The sequence below is a fragment of the Bombyx mori genome, chromosome 10 (assembly GCF_030269925.1).
Source record: "Bombyx mori chromosome 10, ASM3026992v2".
Lineage (NCBI taxonomy): Eukaryota > Metazoa > Arthropoda > Insecta > Lepidoptera > Bombycidae > Bombyx > Bombyx mori.
Window position 1 is genome coordinate 7,230,256 of NC_085116.1, and position 18,604 is coordinate 7,248,859.

Sequence of the window (18,604 nt, forward strand, 5' to 3'; positions counted from 1 at the left end):
AGTGCTACGCAGAATCCGCTACCGAACAGGAATCGCGATACACTGAGAAGAACCGTCGAGAAACTCAGTGGGCATCGCGGTCAGACTACACCTTACACCAACAATGCTTTCTCGAAATTATGCACGAACTCAGCGACAGCGGCGGTCCGCATCACAGGCGACTGGCACGATGATAAAGAGATAAAAATGCCTTAGAGCACCAAAATAACATAACACTATTATATAGATCATTAAGTTAAGTCACAGTATTTAATTTTCAGAATTTCGAGACGCGGCCTTGTGTTGTCTGGCACAACTCGTTCAGTCGATTGGCCGCGAGAAGCACGTTGATAAAACGAATGATCTGTCCATCGTAGATTTCTATGATAATGTGAAGTCTTCCCTTGTGAACAAAACGGGGAGTGTCGGCGACGGCGACGGCGGGCCCGATGATTGTGTACCCGAATACATGGCCGAGGAGTTGTGTAAAATACTTGTAAACCTGTATCGGAAAATTTTGCTGGACAATAAAAAGCATTTGGCTAGTCAAAGTGAGTAGGATTCGACGCTAATTTAATATAATTATATACGAGTATATATGTTCCTCGAAATGTTTAATGGCGGTGTGCTATTATAAGACTCAGACGACGCTCCTGCCCGTTCTGTGGAGAATGCTTAAGTCGCCTTTTACCATATTCACGGAAGGAGATGGGGAGTGTTATTAAGCTATTGCATAGCTTTTATCGTGGGCTTTGAGCGCGGCGACCGAATCAAGAAATTCTGTAACGAAAATAAAACCTAACACCCCCTACTCCGCCTACCGTGTAGTTCGCGTTCAACACATTCACACGTTGTGCTTGTGTAGTGTTTGTGAATAAGCGCGTGGCGTGACGTCGCACTGCATGCGCATCATGAAAAGTCTGCCCATCTCACTCGCGCGGTTTAGCTTATGAAGGGGACAGTTAATGTTTTGCGTTTGTTAATGTTTTGGTCTTATTTTATTACTTTTTTAATATTTAATTATTATTGTCTAATTATAATTGCATGAGTTGATAAAAAATGCGATGCAATAGCTTTACCGTGGTAGTCCCCGAGTGCAACTTTGGCGTGGGTAGACAAGGAGCAACGACAACCTGATGAATATCACGGAAATCCGCTACATGCAGGCACCGCAAGACGTGGCTGTAGCGAGCCATGGGGGTGGCTTGTGTCTAGCAGTACACGTCCATGAGCTGAGAGATAAAAAATGCTTCACAAAATTTTTCATTCTGACTCTTTTTTTCTTTCAGACGAACAATGGGTGAATATATCGTCATGCCTATCATCAGTGCTAGCCGTCAGTCCGCGAAGCCGTGAATTCGGCGTGCACCGCCACCTGCCGAAGGTGTTACTCGAAATGTTGCAGGCGGCGCGCGACCATCTCTCGGTACAAGGGAAGCCGGCTGATGTCATCCGCAATGCTAATAACGTGAGAGATCATTGCCAATGTTGTGCAATTGTACCTTTTTTTATAAGGCACATGTTTATCAAATGTAATCAATGTAACTGTTTATCAAATTGTTTTATTTATTTATTGCTGAGATGAGTGGACGAGCTCACGGTCCACCTGGTGTTAAGTGTTTACCGGAGCCCATAGAGATCTACAACGTAAACGCCGCCACCCACCTTTGAGACATGAGTTGTAAGATCTCACTTTAGACAGTAAAACGGCTGCTCCGCCCTTCAAACCGAAATGCATTATTGCTTCGCGGCAGAAATAGGCAGGGTGGTGGTACCTACCCGTGCGGACTCACAAGATTTCCTACCCCCAGTAAACGTTTTTTTTTTGTTTGTTTTAGAATCCCGTTCTATGCACGTTGTACTGGGTGCTCACCAGCGTCGATTGTTTGATGGTAAATTGTCCTGCTGCCAAGATAAGTTTCGCGGAGGATAACATAGCGCTGTCGCTCAACAAGCTCTGGCCCTGGTGTATGATGACTGACCAACTACGCCAGGCAGTCATGCATTTGCTTTACACGTTTACGAACGATTGTGAAAAAGGTGCAGTATTTTATAATGTAACTGAATAATCTTGTTTTCTTTTATTCGTTGTAAAACAATAATATATTGTTGCTTACGGGTTCTGTAGCTATTGAGCAAAATTGGAACCGCTATATTTCATAGTAGGTTCATACTAGAACAATGTATACAAATGGGATAATTTTAAAGTCATAATGGCCTAACTAAAGGATAAGATGTTCGAAATTGAAATACATACTTAATAAATTTTCGTGAATATCTTCCACGATGAAGTAATAACATCGTGTAACAAAAATCGAACCCGCAAAAATTATACGCTTCGTAATTACTGCTGTAAGGGCGTCTTCTGAGCCCGCACGGATAGGTACCACTACCCTGAATATTTCTGCCGTGAAGCAGTTAAGGCGTTTCGGTTTTATCGTGGAGAAGCCGTACTGTAATAATTTAGACTTGGAACTCATGTCTCAAGGTGGATGGCGGCATTTGCTGTATTGATGACTATGAGCACCGGCGACCATTTAAGTCCAGATAGCCCATCAGCTCGTCCACCCATCTAAGCAATAAAATAATAAAAAATTAAAAGCCAGTGCCTGTTTTGTTTTGCGTTAAAAAGTATGTTTTGTATGTACAAATTAAATTGAAGTATTCGAATTTTATTAAAATTTTAAACAAAATAAAAATAGGAAAAACTGTTTTCAAACTGTTGTTTTCATATTGGAATGTGTGATTTTTGAGATATGGTATAGTTTATATTACTGCATTTTTATATCTAATAGCTTTTGCCCGCGACTTCGTTCGCGTGGAATAGTTCACAAATAATGCTTTATTTTCGAACAAATTTGGTTAGCATAAAAAACGTTATAGTGAGCCAACCTTAACATATAGACATATGCTGTCGCGGACTTTTTTTTAGATCTTTTAAAGGGGAACAATTCTGTCATACATTATTTTAGCGAAACTTTAACCGTTTTTGCAGCGCATGCAGCGGAAGCTCTCAAAAGGGACAAAAACCCCGATTTTGACACATTCTTTATTGGTGCTTCGCTTGTATTGATCTTAGCGTGATGTTATATAACCTATAGCCTTCTTCAATAAATGGGCTGTCTAACACTGAAAGAATTTTTCAAATCGGACCATAGTTCCTGAGATTAGCGCGTTCAAACAAACAAACTCTTCAGCTGTATAATATTAGTATAGATCATGAACGTTAATCTGGACTACAGAACCCCTTACTGTGCACAGGTGACAAAACGTGTCTAATTTTTTTTTAATGATAATGTGATCGTTTTGATCAGCCTATTCATCGATGTGCACGTGCGTGAGCGGCCGCAACCTGACGAGCGAGGTGTGTGCGCTGGCGGCCCGCGAGGCGGCGCTGCAGTCGCGCACTAGGGCCGACTCGCTGCTGCTACTCGCTTTAAATACGTTGAGGAATTGCCTACACCATCACCACTGCCGAACTATCATTATAAAGGTAAATAGATTTTTCTTCTTTTTCCCGGGTATTATTTTTATGAATTCTCAGTTGTAGAATTTTTAAGATTTGAATGATTGAACATTTGTGCAGTATTCTCGATAGTCGCTCGGGACTGCGGAAATTGAAATATTTGTACTGTATAATTAATAAGTATACAATTAAATAGTTGAACTGTTCATCACGGCTGTTCTATTTTCTGTATAATCAATTCGATGGCTGCCTTCGTCTTGTAGATAATATAAGGGTAGTAAATAAATAAAAAAATTAAAAAAATTCAAACAATGGCTAGTTATCAATATAATGTTTGGGTTGGTTGTATTGTTGTCTATTTATGTGGATACCGTTTTTTCCTGGAATTCGTAATTTTAATTTTCTATACTAATATTATAAAGAGGAAAGATTTGTTTGTTTGTTTCGAATAGGCTCCGAAACTACTGGACCGATTTGAAAAATTCTTTTTCCATTAGAAGCCGACATTGTCCCCAATGAACATAGGCTACTTTTTTATTTTATTTTATTTTTTTGGTTTCATTTGTGTTTTTATGTTTCCGAAGCGAAGCGAGGGCGGGTCGCTAGTTATTTGTAATTTTGTTTTCAATAGCCAAAGCTATGTACATTAATACTATTTTGCTGCGTGCATATTACTATACCATTTAGATTGCAATCCAGATTAGATTTAGGTACTACTTGTACGATTTAGCTAATATGTACCTACTGTAATGATTGTAATTTGTTTGGTGCATCAATAAAAAATAAAAAAGGGTGTTTTATTCTGATATGTTTTTATGCGTATTCTTTGTTATTCAGAGCGACGTGTTGAGTTCGGTGTACAGAATGTGCGTCCGAGAGCGCGTCCGCGGCGCGTGCGGGGCGGCGGACGCGTGGGCCGGGTTCGTGGAGACGCTGTCTCGGCACGCGGACGGCGCGGCGGCCGTGCTCGGGGCGCTGGCGCCGCGCGCCGCCATGTGCGCGCTGCCGCCGCCGCTGCGAGCTAAGCTCATGCCCGCTCTAGCTCACGGGGCGCATTATCATCGCGTTGCTTTTCTGCAGTCCTGTAAGTTAAATTACATTATTAATAATTTTAGTGGTTGTTTTGTATGTTGTCAGCCCGCAGAGTGTGTACCACTGTCCTACTTGATTTCTGCCCCGAAGCTATCGTGTCCTCCTGTCTAAGGAGTAGGACAGCCGTATTATATTTTTGAAAGTGATCTCACGTCTCAAGATGTGCGGATGGCGGACGTCGTTGAGCTCGTCTGACCAAATATATGGCGATAAAAAAAAAAGTGTGGCACTCGGGAACTGCCGCAGTAAAGCTATTGCATAGCATTTTTTATTAACTTATGCAATTATAATTAGACAATGATAATTTAATATTAAAATAATAATAAAACAAGACCACGCTATATTAAACATTAATAAAAGCAAAACATTAACTGTGCCCTTCACACTCATAAGCTAGACCGCGCGAGAGAGAGATGGGCAGACTTTTCATGATGCGCATGCAGTGTGACGGACGTCACGCCACGCGCTTATTCACAAACACTACACAAGCGCAACGTGTGAATGTTTTTTTTTTTTTTTTTTTTTATGATTGAAAGTTTACTGGTGGCCCGAAGGCCTTTCCAGTTTCACCAGGACAGGTGGGCGAGCAAAGGCTCAGCCAAGAGGGGTGGGATTTGCTAACAGCTGCCCGAGCGCCTCCGAAGGAGACCTAACAACTCAAGAGCAATTGTTTCGCGAATGAATCTACTACCGGATCGGAATCGCGACCCGCTGAGAAGATCCGGCGAGAAACTCAGCGGGCTGATGCATGGGTTAGGTTGCACGTCGACCTCTTTGTCGAGTTCGACGAGTACGGTTACCGGGGTCCCTAAGCCTGCCCCTAGTATTAGAGCTGAAGGCATCTAATGCAAAGGTTATTGGATCTGATGGATCCGTAAGGACGTGTAACGTGTGAATGTGTTGAACGCGAGCTACATGGTAGGCGGAGTGAGGGGTGTAAGATTTTTTTCGTTACGGAATTTCATGATTCGGTCGCCGCGCTTAAGGCCCGCGTAAAAAGCTATGCAATAGCTTAAAATATTATACTTCTTAGGTAATAAAATGAAAGATAAACTTTGTAAGGTATAAAACCTGTAAGCTGTAATATTAAGTAAGTCTCCATTCCAGTATGAGGATTTGAGGATATTAATCAGGATTTATATTAAACCACGTAATTAGAATGTATTTTATCATATATATTTTTCATGACGCTCTCACGACCCACCGTTACTAATATTGTAGGCAAACGAGCATATGACGCACCCGATGGTGACTGCTTACCGTCGCACATGCACATCCGCTATGTCATGGCAAAGTCAAACCTTTTTCTTGCTGCTGAATACTCCCCATAACTTGACTTGAAGGGAGAGAATAGAAGTCCCTTCGCAGACCTAGAAGAGGTTTCAATCTGTAGGAATGGGATTATTCAAAATTTAGGAGTCCCAGCCCAGAGATGGGCACCGTACTCCACCAGAGGCGGATCTTGTGCTTTTCAAAGCATAAGTATTTGTCCGGGTCTTGCCTGGACTTCTTTGCGTTGTTGGAAAAGTTATTCCAGCATTTTAGATGCCAATTGGTGTTTAATTTTACTCGATTAGCTGCGCTTGAAACGAAAAGTCGGAAAACATTGTATTTAAAATAATTGAATATGCAATTTCGAAAAGGGCACATCTCTGAAAATGTAAAATATTCAGGGAATGAAAAAACTGATTATTTTCTAAGGTAGTGTAAAATTTAAAATATTAACTTTTGAGATATATTTTAGTGTTAATTAGCAATTGAAAATAACTGGAATTATTATAAAATGGGTGTAGGTAAGCCTCAAAACTACATGCATATGAAAAAACGTATTTGACAAAATATGCGACATGTGCCCTTTTCGAAATTGCATATTCAATTGGATTCGTAAGTTAATGAAGAATATTTTCTGTTGTGAATCGTAGGAAGTAGGAAGCGAACAAATACATTCGCGCATTGTTGTGTCGAATTGTAAAATATCTTCGAATGACGTAAACTAGTTTTGTAAAATTACTACCTACTAAATTTGCAAATAAATTGTTATGTTCACCGACACAATGTGTAACGAAACATTCGAACTGACGCTAATGTGTTAGTAAAATATCGAGCAACAATACAGTGTGTTGACGTTTTAAATGACCGGTCCTACGTGTGCTATTTTTCACAGTAATATACGAATTTTTGGCAAATTAAATATATTGATATTCAGAGGCTCTGTTTCAATGTTGTATGGGAATTAAGAGACCTTTTCCTAATTGGTAGTCACTATTATAGAACAATTTTAAACTTTTCAATTATTATTTATTTGCGTTTCGACAACATCTTCTATCTTGTTCTTCTATATATATAAAAATGAATTGCTGTTCGTTAGTCTCGCTAAAACTCGAGAACGGCTGGACCGATTTGGCTAATTTTGGTCTTGAATTATTTGTGGAAGTCCAGAGAAGGTTTAAAAGGTAGATAAATATGAAAATGCTCAGAATTAAATAAAAATAACCACCCAGCACACACCAGGTGGGCTGTAAGCTCGTCTACATAAGTAAAAAAAAAATTAAAAAAAAATCCTTTATATAAATAATATAATATGTATGCATATTATTAGATAATATGGTACCTGCCTGCGGGATTCAAATACCGGCACACTTGCATCGCTCGATGCGACTGCGCCATGCTTCTTATCCTTTAGGCTACAACGACGAAAAAGCATAAGAAGTTTTACTTAAGAAAAAATGACAGGAACGAACTTTTCACTGTCGACATAAAAAGCCCGAATCTATTTTCTTGTAAAATCATATTGCATTGATTGCTAGCACGATAGATTTTATGTATTTTTCAAACTAATTGTTTACCGAATCCGAAAATCGGTCAGTAACGAGTTGATCAGACTTTTGTGTTTTTGAGGACATGAAATAACATTAAAAATCTCAATATACATACATAGTTTACTTCATTCGTTCGTTTATGAGGTTTTTAATATTGAAATAGCAATTAATTGTGTGACAGCTGATCTGCTGGAGCTCCTGTCGGGGTCGCTGTTGGCGGGAGATGTCGGGGACGTGGTCAGCGCCGCGCGCGCCGTCTGGGCACTCGCCGCCAACAACCACAAGGTACGCACATCGCACGCCTTTACAGAGAGAACTGCTTTTTCCCCCTACCTATTCGATAGAGGCTATTCCAGCTACGCCCGGACGGATAGGTGAGCTCACGGGCTCAACCTGAGCGAATTTGCTAACGCTGGCCCTAGCAAGAGCAGTGCTTCGCAGAATCTACCACCGGATCGGAATCGCGACTCACTGAGAAGATCCGGCGAGAAACTCAGTGGGCTGTGTCTATGGGTTAATTCGAATTTGACTCGATACTCGACAACTCGTAGATGTAGCGAGTAAATACAAATTATTTAGAAAATTCAATAATTACATAACAAATATTCACTCTACACGTACATACATTCCACGCTAAATCAATACTAAAATTAATTGTGAACAAAATATTTGTTGGTTTTTTTCCATTAAACAAGTTGAACAGAGGATATTATAGTTGATCCTGGTGCGGCTATTTTAAATTTAATTTGGCTCATTTTTGGATTTAGTTCATTCATATCGTTTCGTTCATTCATATTCATTCAGACGTTTCGAATCACTTAGACCACGGATGTCATCATAATATCTGAATCTTCAAACGTCAAAACGTGCTTAATAGTTTCATGCAGCGCTTAGAGATATTCACAGCTGACGGTACACAGAGATTCATTGAATATATCGTACATTACAGACGTTTTAAAATTTCATCTCGAAAAATTTTACATACTGTTTAGAGCTTAAATACCTTTATCGGTCTTATTGGATCGTATTTATAGCGTATAGTTCATGACCGTCAGCATGGTTCTGTCTAGTTCTTTGTGCCACGTGCGAGAACTGAATCTGCAGTCTTCATGTTAACATAAAACGGATGGTTGCTGTACCCATGTTTCTGGGCGTCGTTTGTCCATTTGAATCGAAAGATATGGGCGATTTTTCTTGTTTTGTTTTGTTTTTGTAGGCAGACGATAAGACGGCAAACCTGGTGGTGAGTGGTTACCGTCACTCATGAACGTCGACTATGCCAGGGCCATACTTCACTATTAAATTTTATTGGCTTTTGTTTATTTCACTTTTACACTAAACACAATATTGCAAATTACCCGAGCACAACATTGGCGGAGAATTTTAGGTGCGTGAGAGCAGACGTAGGCACTAACGCGCATGCGCACTTGTCAGTACCTAGGGAGAAAAAGTTACACTTTCTTCCCTCTACAGCGGGAGGAAAAGTTAGACTTTCTTCCCTGTAGAGCGAGAGGAAAACCGAACTTTCGGCGTAGGTAGGAGAAAAAATAAATGTCCTAAGTCCACAATGTTCCTTACAACTATAGGATAAAATAAAATATGATAACCAAAACTAATCTAATTTATAATGTTATGAAAGTAATTCTACTTACAATAAACACTAAACAATTTACAACTTATTACACTACTTAATCTACTATTTGCATGGAGGATGCTCTTGAACATATTTATAAACATCACTAACTTACAAGTAAAAATATTCAATTCAGTTGATTACCTACTTTGCTAGCTTTAAGCTTTAGTTTGATTGTCATAGAACACTTAAATAATAAAATTCTAAGTTGAATGGTTAAGTGTGAAATAGTAATAATAATTACATAAACAAAACAGCATAACGTTCGTATGATCTTTGCATAAGAGAATCGTGATTGTGTTTTTGTGAATGATTTGAAATGAAAGACGCCGTCGTACACATACGTTACGGGATGATTAGCGTTAATTTAAGTACTTTTGTAATTTTTTATCAGTTTTATAAGTTTTTAGTCATTCTAATATCTGCTTCTTTTCACATTATCTATCTATCTATCTATCTATCTATATATATAAATGAGTTGCTGTTCGTTAGTCTCGCTAAAACTCGAGAACGGCTGGACCGATTTAGCTAATTTTGGTCTTGAATTATTTGTGGAAGTCCAGAGAAGGTTTAAAAGGTGATAAATATGAAAATGCTCGGAATTAAATAAAAATAACAATTTTGTTTGTTTTAAGTTTATTTTTTACAAAAGTTTAGGGTCTTTTTTTTTATCGATTGAGGCACTGCGAAGTCTGCTGGGTCAGCTAGTATTTAAATAAAATAATCTGTGATTTATAATTTTCGTAACATATTTTGTTAAAGTCGTCGTTGTGTTGTAGCGTTTCGTTTACAATGGTTTGATTTGATTATAAGCTAATATTGAAAATATTGTTTAGGCCAAGTTGTTGTTGCGCAGTGCTGGTATACCGGCGGCCGTGCACTCTGCCTTGCAGCGGCTGCAGCGACACCAGTCCGATGCCGCCTCTATGCGAGCGCTGCAACTGCTGACCTACACCAACACCGTCTTACAAGCCACGTGATAATAAATACAAACTTCATACATAGTTTTTATAATAACAGGGAAAAAGAAAACGAATTTTTATTTGAAATGTTTGAAACTTAACCGAAATCTAAAGACTGTTTTTGCGATTGCTCTTATTGAAGAATTTTTTTTTTTACTTTAGTTAGTTGTTCAAGATGAATATGTGATTGTGATTATCTGGTAATGATTGTATTCTGGTATATAAAATAATATAAATTTGGAAATATAAAGCATGTTATTGAAAATGTTTTTTTAGAGACGTTTCAGTGAAATAATAATTTATAATAAATTTGGAGTTTCATTTAATCCTTAATTATTTTATATATTAACTATTTTATTGTTTTATCAAATTATCTTTAGTATGCTTAAAACTTTAACTCTAATTCGAGTCATCTCATATTATTATATCTTTTATTTAGGAAAATTTTGTGTGTTTATTTATGTTTATTCGACTGAGTTAAAAGTCAATTATTGTTTTATTTTTATTGTTTAGGTGTGTGGGCGAGCTCACGGCTCACCTGGTGTTAAGTGGTTAACCCACCTCGAGACATAAGTTCTAAGTCTCAGTTTTAACAGTACAACGGCTGCTCCTACCTTCAAACCAAAACACATTACTTTTACACGGTAGAAATAAGCAGGGTGGTGGTACCTACCCGTGCGGACTCAAGATGTCCTACCACTAATAATTACGCAAATTATCATTTTGCGGATTGGATTTTTATTACACGATGTTGTTCCTTCACCGTGGAAGTCAATCGTGAATAATTGTTAAGTACGTATTTTACTAGAAAAATATTTTTTGGTATCCGCCTGCGGGATTCGAACACCGTTGCATCGCTTGATACGATTGCACCGGCCACGACAACTATATAGGCTAGTTTACACTCCAAAGGAAGTTTTAATCACAGACACCGAGTGATACGCGACTACTATTAACAAATTAACATTTTTATACATTTAATAGATAGCAGATGGTGATTTCGTATGACTAGTGTTTTTTTATCAAATTTCTGTAACCCAAATCTCTACATGTGTTTTTGAATGATGTTGATAACGCACGCTAAATAAATATTGGTAACTTTGCTTAAGCGTCTACGATCAAATTTATTCTAACATGTGCGAGTATATAAAAATCATTTTTATTTGAAGGATTCATCACGCCCATTGCGTATTCATGATGCCTCGATGCTAATTCCATCTGTAGCAACGTCAATTGTTTATTTATTGAACATTGTGTGGGTACATATGTATGAAATAATGGAAGGAGCACCGCGTACCCACAGTCCCCAGTGTTAAACTGACAACAAATACACGACTCGTTGGACCAGTCGCAAGGAGGCCGGTTTCGCGATAACGTATACTGTCGATAGCGCACAATCGGCGCACACGGCGACCAATATCAATTTGTATGTATGGGAAGTTTGCATTACTCATTAACGTCATAAAACTTGATAATCCGCGTTTGTGAGGGCGCCGGCGCGCCTCGTTTCAGTGAGTTCACGTGTCCCGGTCTGCCCGTTCGCGCTTGTGTCTTCGTGGTGTTAGTACAGGAGAATGCATCGGCGAACCGATCGTGAATGTACATTTCTTAGCAAAATATTGTGACGGTGATTTCTTGTTAGTGTATGTGCGTCGTAAAACGACAGGGATGTCTTCGTTGCAATTCAGCTTCCCGCCGGAGAGCTACTCTGCTGTTTACACGAGTGACGGAGCGGCGCCTAATGCGAATGTGAGTATGGTAACTGCGATACGGTGCGGGTGACGAGCCAGAACCGGCCAGACGACGTAATCGCGCCGGATGACTGCGGCGCGCGTTGCCACTTGTGCATCGACAAGGTCGCGACGCCATGCACCAGTACATTCAACTTCACAAAACATCGCACTATTATCACAGTTTAGAATCAAACTAAGCTATTATCGCCATCAAATAAGAGCAGTTTTGATCAGAGGCAAGACAAATGTTATGTAGGTATGTGTGGAAGTTCGATATTCATATACCTACCTATACACAACAACGCAACAATAATAATAACAATTAACGAAAATTTTATAGCTACATAACAAGGTCGTAGTTTTTTCGAAACATGCAGCTTGGGCGCCACAACGCGTTATTTTATTATCAAGGCTATAAAATTGTAACGATATGCAAGTAACAAACCTAGTTTAATGTGTTAGAAGCATTTTGCTGCATGTTTAGTGTTTAACGAAATGATGCGAATTGAGGAAGCACAATTATGCTGAAATTTTTGAGGAATAGCTTTAAAAATATCTGTTGCTGTCTCTTTCAATTTTCTAACCAACCGAACAGTGCACGAAAAGGACAACTGCAGCTCTAATCGAAACTAGATATGGATCGTAATGGTATCAAAATACTCGTTGCTTATTGAGGGACTAAACAGGGGAAATATTTTTGTATGTACAAAACGAATCCCCAAAATTATTTATACGTATAAATTTTATATAACTTTTATAACTTAATTGTAAACATACAAGAACGATGAAATCCCATTATACTTGGTAAATAATTAGATTTTGCTGTTAAATTAGATATAGGTACGTCAATGAACTTTACGTTGTAGAAGGTATTACCTATACCGTATTCTATTTACGGATGTCATTTCGGTACCGCCAGAATACTAATACCGCCAACCACAAGTTGACTGGCCGCTTTGCAATTAGAGGCAAGGGATATGTCGACGTGAATGAGGCAGTCGATCCAAATCAAATATCAACTACATTGCGTGCTCTTGGGTTACCGCGAATTGAGTCTCTGCAATAAGTCCAATGATCCTTGTCACAAGTTTGGAGAGACCTCCGATCTAGGCGAAATCATAGGGTCTCCGTATCGGAAGATGGTCGTGGATCCCGATACCTATTTTATTGCGCATAGGACTTGACATCTCAGTGGTTATAATTAAAGTTATATAATGCACCTTGTACAGACAGACAGATTTAGGGTATGCGTATAGTAATAAGATAGAATAGAAGGTAGGTAGAATAGGTCTTACTAATCTCATAATACAACCTTTTGACGTAATACCAGAGTTCATAAATTTTGGCAGCTTTATGTTTTATTATTCAATGTTATTTTCGCATCGTGGAAAAATCTCATATTTTTTTAGAATTAATGTATATTGGGTTTAACTCCCGCATCGCATCGTTCGATATAGCATACGACACCTCGTCCTTTAGGCCATGACGTCTACCATATGCAATATGCGTCACACAGATGCGAAAATTCAAAGCGCTATAACCGATACTTTTTGACAAAAAAACGTGTTCAATCTTTGATTAAAATACTCTTGAGGAAAACATAGATATCGATATTTTTAATCCGATTTATGTTTTGTTTTAATAACAGATTCAAGCTAGTAATTAGAGGGTGATCTAAATTTTGTATCAACTAGATTTTATACAGTAAAGCGAGAATATTACTACAACGGATATTTAATGTTAACACGAGGCTAGGCTGGATTCCTGGAACTATATCTTCTAATACCAATAAAGCCATACTACTTATTTATAATATAAGATCTTCTGGCCTCAGATATGATAGTAAAGTTGTTAGTTTCAGATTCCAGTTAACTGCAGCGTGTGTGAGGTCCACGAAATCTCGAGGTCAGTCGGCGAAGAAGGGACGCGTGTCTCACTGTTTAGTTGTTTCAACTGTGCGGTAAGTTGAGCCTTTGAAATAGTTCGGTCACATATAAGTACTATGGATTTGGACAAAGGATTTTTAAATCCTAGCGCGTGCACAAAAGTTACACTGCTATGCGTTCTAATATAACATAGCTGATATAAAGAAAGAACATCGGTTCTGTAACCTTTTAAAATTTTTGCTATGTATTCATTCATTATCCAAACAGTTGTCAACCAAAAAAAATATATGTAGCCTAAAAACAACAAAAAAACACCCTTCAATAGCAAACCATTAATTAATTTCGTCTTTTTTATCCGGTTGATACTGGTCAGCGTATTAGAACGAAGTTATAGAATTATTGTATTGTCATCAGCACAGAACACTATTACTTCTAGCGAAGGTCATCAGTCCTTGATGCGTGTGCTAATTTTCAAGTTAAGTCTTGAAGTCTGTGGAAATGACGTTCAAATATTCTCTTACATACAAAGAAACAACATACGTATCAAGCTAACAAAAGTGTGTTATAAGGTTTTCCTTTTAGTGCGAAATAAAATTTTATAATTAGGTGTTTTTTTTTTCAGTTTCGCAATTCCATCAAAGTTATACGAAAAGAAAAGCACAAGAAAGAACTTAATAGAGCAAAAAACAAGGTAAGGGTTTAGAAATAAATATTATGAACTTTAACGTGTTTATAAACTTACTTTGTCTGTTTTTTTTATTTATTTTGATGTGATAAACGTGTATATGAAACATTCTGTTTTCGTGCATTCACTCTTATTGAATTCGTATTTCATAAACGTTAAATCAAATTCGAAGGCAGCTGGTGTACGTCGCTTCACGTCAATCGTGAAGCGTAAAATACAATATTAATGTTATTATATTACTGGTGTTACATTTTACTGGTGGTAGGATCTCTTGTGAGTCCGGACGGGCAGGTACTACCGCCCTGCCTATATCTGTCGTGAAGCAGTAATGCGTTTCGGTTTCAAGGGTGGGGCAGCCGTTGTAACTATACTGAGACCTTAGAACTTGTATCTCAAGGTGGGTGGCGCATTTACGTTGTAGATGTCTATGGGCTCCAGTAACCACTTAACACCACGCATATTCAGATCTACGGATTAAGTAAAGGTTGAATAAGGTATATTTGTTTCTTGGCCACATAAAAAATACAATTTTGTGATTTAAAATTGATTTGCATCTACCCGCAGAGAAATGTCCAGAGATTAAGTTAATTATAAACTTCTTATTACGCCAATAAAGGCCATATCGCTTATGGTTACAGTCATTTCTGTTTTTGATTATATTTGGAAATAGTTTGAAAATCATAATAATGAATTTGAATAGGTCAAAATGATCTTCAAAAGATTAAATACATTAAACATCATGGCGGCTTATTAAATAAATCACATATTTATTAACACTGCCACTCTTGTCCTGGATTTTTCTGTAGTTTATGTAGGTACTAGTAGGATCTTTAGTAAGTTTACTTTTTCTTGTACATTATGAATTTCCTAACAATTTAGAGATTGAAGATTCAAATTAGAGAAAAAAAAAGAATTGTGATGTATTTACGTAAGGCCATAATCACTCGATTCGTATAAATATGTAGCTTCACGTAAACTTAAAATATTACCAGAACGTACAATTGGGACTAGGTTCGTGTTTCAAACAAAAGTAAATACTTATTATGTATTTCCACACAAAGCTCTTTTATTTGTAAATATTAGTTAGCTATGTCCTTATTTTAAGCGTATTGTATTCGAGTACCCTTTTGACGCACGATTGTTTAAATATTTGTGGAAACTTGGGATTTCCCACATTGTAATGTTTATTTATAAAAATAATATTTTCTTTAAATCTGGTCCTCAAATTTTTTTGTATATTACTGAACAGAGAAAATGTATTGCGGTGTACTTTGAGGCGGACAGCAGCACCAGAATTCTGGTTTGAAAAACAAAATAGCAGTAACCAAAATACAATCGAAATCTCAACCTCGTCAATATTATCTTTAATTATTGGTGCTTTTGTGGTCCAATAGCCAGTTGGTAAATGAAGCTAGCTAGCTCAATTAGTGTTACCTTGTAAAATACAAGTAGTTTTCACGTAGATTGATACTCTTTATAAGAACTAACAGTAGAGACATAAAACTGTTAATAATTGAGATTGCGTGTCTAGTTGCATGTTTAAAAGTTCGTCAACTTCTGTGATTTAAGACGGTTTGTTTAACGAATGAGCGCGTTTTTTTTTCTATTCAAATATGGGAATCCCATTACAGACAATCGTACACAACATAAATGTACCTACCTTTTTTTTCATTTAATGCAAACGATTCGATTTATATCCTTATTTAAATACTGATGAGATTAGAGGCACTGAAATGACAAATTGCTATTTATTAACGCCGATTGCTTTGCAGAAAAGAACAAAGTTTTCTTCTTCTTCTCAGTCGGACACTCTTGTCAGAGTGGTCGTGGTTGCGCTGACGCTGTAATTGCAGTAGGACCTGTTAGGTCGCCCATGCTTCCGACGACCGCCCTCCAGGCAATGCGCTTCCAGGTCTTAGAACCAAAGACCTGGAAGCGCATTGCCTGGACAAAGCTTTAGACATAGCATAATTGTATAATACTTAAAAGTGTTTTGTTCCTAATTAAGAAAGGGTAACGTTTCCGAAGAAGATGATATTCTACGCAGAACTGACAATCATCTATACGGACTAATGTATAAATGAAACCAAATTCTATTTTATCATCCTTGGAAAAGGACAATGACACAACACGTACGCACGTTGGATAACGCGACTATGAGAATTCATCAAAGAAAATTATTTTGGCATTTTATTTATTCCAAAGGAGGACCAGAGACACGGACCTTAGGGTTAAATGACTACAGGAGCTCATAGATATAACAATATTAATACCATCACCCACTTTGAGATAAAAGTCGAAGATTTTAATTGCTTGCATTAAAGCGGATTGTGTAAATACTTCGTGGCAGAAACAAACAAGATTGCCGTCTTAGTCCTGGGGGTTTAAAAAAATCCCATGCACGTCCACTTTTAATTGCTGTTTGAATTTTAACAATACGATTTTAATTTTTTTTAATTAAAGTGTTGCGAGAACCCTTTTTTTTTATTGCTTATATGGGTGGACGAGCTCACAGCCCACCTGGTGTTAAGTGGTTACCGGAGCCCATAGACATCTACGACGTAAATGCGCCACCCACCTTGAGATATAAGTTCTAAGGTCTCAGCATAGTTACGACGGCTGCCCCACCCTTCAAACCGAAACACATTACTGCTTCACGGCAGAAATAGCCAGGGTGGTGGTACCTACCCGTGCGGACTCACAAGAGGTCCTACCACCAGTCTATAGCCTATGTCTAGATTGTGTGTAGACTGATGATTATTACTATATCGTCGAATTGGTCCATGAACACGCGTTAGTCACGTATTTTGTGGGGTCCTTGTGTCTTGTTACGGGGGCGCGATTTGGGCCTCTGGACAACCCGGGCCCAAAGCCCGGACTAAGTCATGTATTTGATTGTACAAATTGTTACGTCTCCATTAAACCTCGGTATACCAGACAGTCGCACTACTGAAAGTAATTATCGGATATTTTAACCAATAGTCTACATTTCAAATGAATACCGAAGAATGATGTTTAAATTAAACTTTTAAAACCAGTCAGTAACTCAAGTAGAATGATTAAATTTTATAGTAGTATATCTAAGTAGTCTGTTGGAAAGGGTCTATTAATATTGATGTATTCTGTTCGTCACGCTGTCTTTGAATTTTGAATACATTCTGGAAAGATCGTGCGCATGGTCGGTGAGTGACCGGGAACGACCGGGCGCATGCGGCGTCTTTCACGTTTTTCGATACCCGCGATACCCACACGACAATACCGTTCTGGATGTTCTATTTGTTGAATTGCACGTGACTGAATAATTGCACATTAAAATTATTTTCGTTGTACATATATTACTATGGAGTAAGTATATTAGAATTGCTAAGTTCGTTGATAGCTTGTTTTTCTTATTTGACTTTTTAAAAATTCTCTAAAATTTCAATTTTTTAAAATATCTGACTTAACTAATGTTTCACTGTATTTTATAATAGATAATTCAGAGAAAGTAATAATACCAGTTGTGAGTCTTTTATCAAATAAAGTTAATATTAAATCTTTAGAAGATTGTGATTAATTGAGAGAGTTTTCATCGACAAGTTACCTACAATTAAATGCTCTTTTCATTCCCCTTTTAAGCCTTATTTAATTTAGTCTATTATTGAATTTGAAATAGCATTGGAATTTGAATGCTATTTACCCTCTAAGTACTTTCTCGGATTTACTGGTGGTAGGAATTCTTGTCAGTCCGCACGGATAGGTGCCGTTCTACGCTCTCTATACTAACGACATCCCCACTCTCGAGGGCAACCTCCGAGAGTGGGAAGCCGACGTGAAGTTGGCGCTATTTGCCGACGACAGCGCCCACTTCGCGTCCTCAAACTTCCCCTCTGCGGCCACTTCGAGGATGCAGAGGCTATTGGACCTACTGCCCCAGTAGCTGGACCGATGGAGGGTCGCGGTCAACGTGGGGAAGACTATTCTCTTGGTCCGGTCCGCACAACAGTCATCCCAGGACAGCTCAGTCTTCGTGGCGTCAATGTCGAGTTTAGGCCCAGCATCCGCTACCTGGGGGTCAATATCGACCGGAGTTTGAGAATGACCGCCCACGCACAATCGGCGCGGGCGGCTGCTCGCTGTGCGAAGGCTCTCCTCCGGCCGGTGTTGGCCTCCAGGTTGCCGATCAGGACTAGGCTCGGCATTTACAAGACGTATGTTCGTTCCCGTATCACGTACGCAGCTGCGGCCTGGTATCACCTCATCCCGCAGGTCACGTGGGTGAAGTTACAGGCCCAGCAGAATCTGGCTCTTCGCACGATAGTTGGGTCAGGGCGTTACGTCAGAAATGACGTAATCGCCCGGGATCTGGA

At 38.5% G+C, this 18,604-nt stretch overlaps 2 protein-coding genes and 1 long non-coding RNA gene across 5 annotated transcripts in view; 2 read left to right on the plus strand and 1 right to left on the minus strand.

Annotated features, from left to right (window-relative positions):
- Positions 1–10,260, plus strand: part of LOC101742116 (rotatin) — a 48,079-nt gene extending 37,819 nt beyond the window's left edge. The window contains exons 27-33 of one of the 2 annotated variants that reach the window (XM_012694025.4): positions 261–530; positions 1,269–1,447; positions 1,818–2,019; positions 3,294–3,472; positions 4,283–4,529; positions 7,538–7,641; positions 9,826–10,260. In XM_012694025.4, the coding sequence (XP_012549479.1) occupies positions 261–530; positions 1,269–1,447; positions 1,818–2,019; positions 3,294–3,472; positions 4,283–4,529; positions 7,538–7,641; positions 9,826–9,969 (1,325 nt within the window). In that variant the 3' untranslated portion in view covers positions 9,970–10,260. The remainder of the gene's footprint in view (positions 1–260; positions 531–1,268; positions 1,448–1,817; positions 2,020–3,293; positions 3,473–4,282; positions 4,530–7,537; positions 7,642–9,825) is intronic. The other variant, XM_012694024.4, reaches the window with a different exon arrangement.
- LOC134199508 (uncharacterized) overlaps positions 4,416–18,604 on the minus strand; it is a 61,479-nt gene continuing 47,290 nt past the window's right edge. Inside the window, exon 3 of the long non-coding RNA XR_009974022.1 lies at positions 4,416–4,527. This is a non-coding gene — a long non-coding RNA (uncharacterized LOC134199508). The remainder of the gene's footprint in view (positions 4,528–18,604) is intronic.
- LOC105842530 (inositol-trisphosphate 3-kinase homolog) overlaps positions 10,349–18,604 on the plus strand; it is a 98,486-nt gene continuing 90,230 nt past the window's right edge. Inside the window, exons 1-3 of one of the 2 annotated variants that reach the window (XM_038013488.2) lie at positions 10,349–11,700; positions 13,540–13,644; positions 14,193–14,261. In XM_038013488.2, coding sequence (XP_037869416.1) covers positions 11,620–11,700; positions 13,540–13,644; positions 14,193–14,261 — 255 coding nt within the window. In that variant the 5' untranslated portion in view covers positions 10,349–11,619. The remainder of the gene's footprint in view (positions 11,701–13,539; positions 13,645–14,192; positions 14,262–18,604) is intronic. The other variant, XM_038013489.2, reaches the window with a different exon arrangement.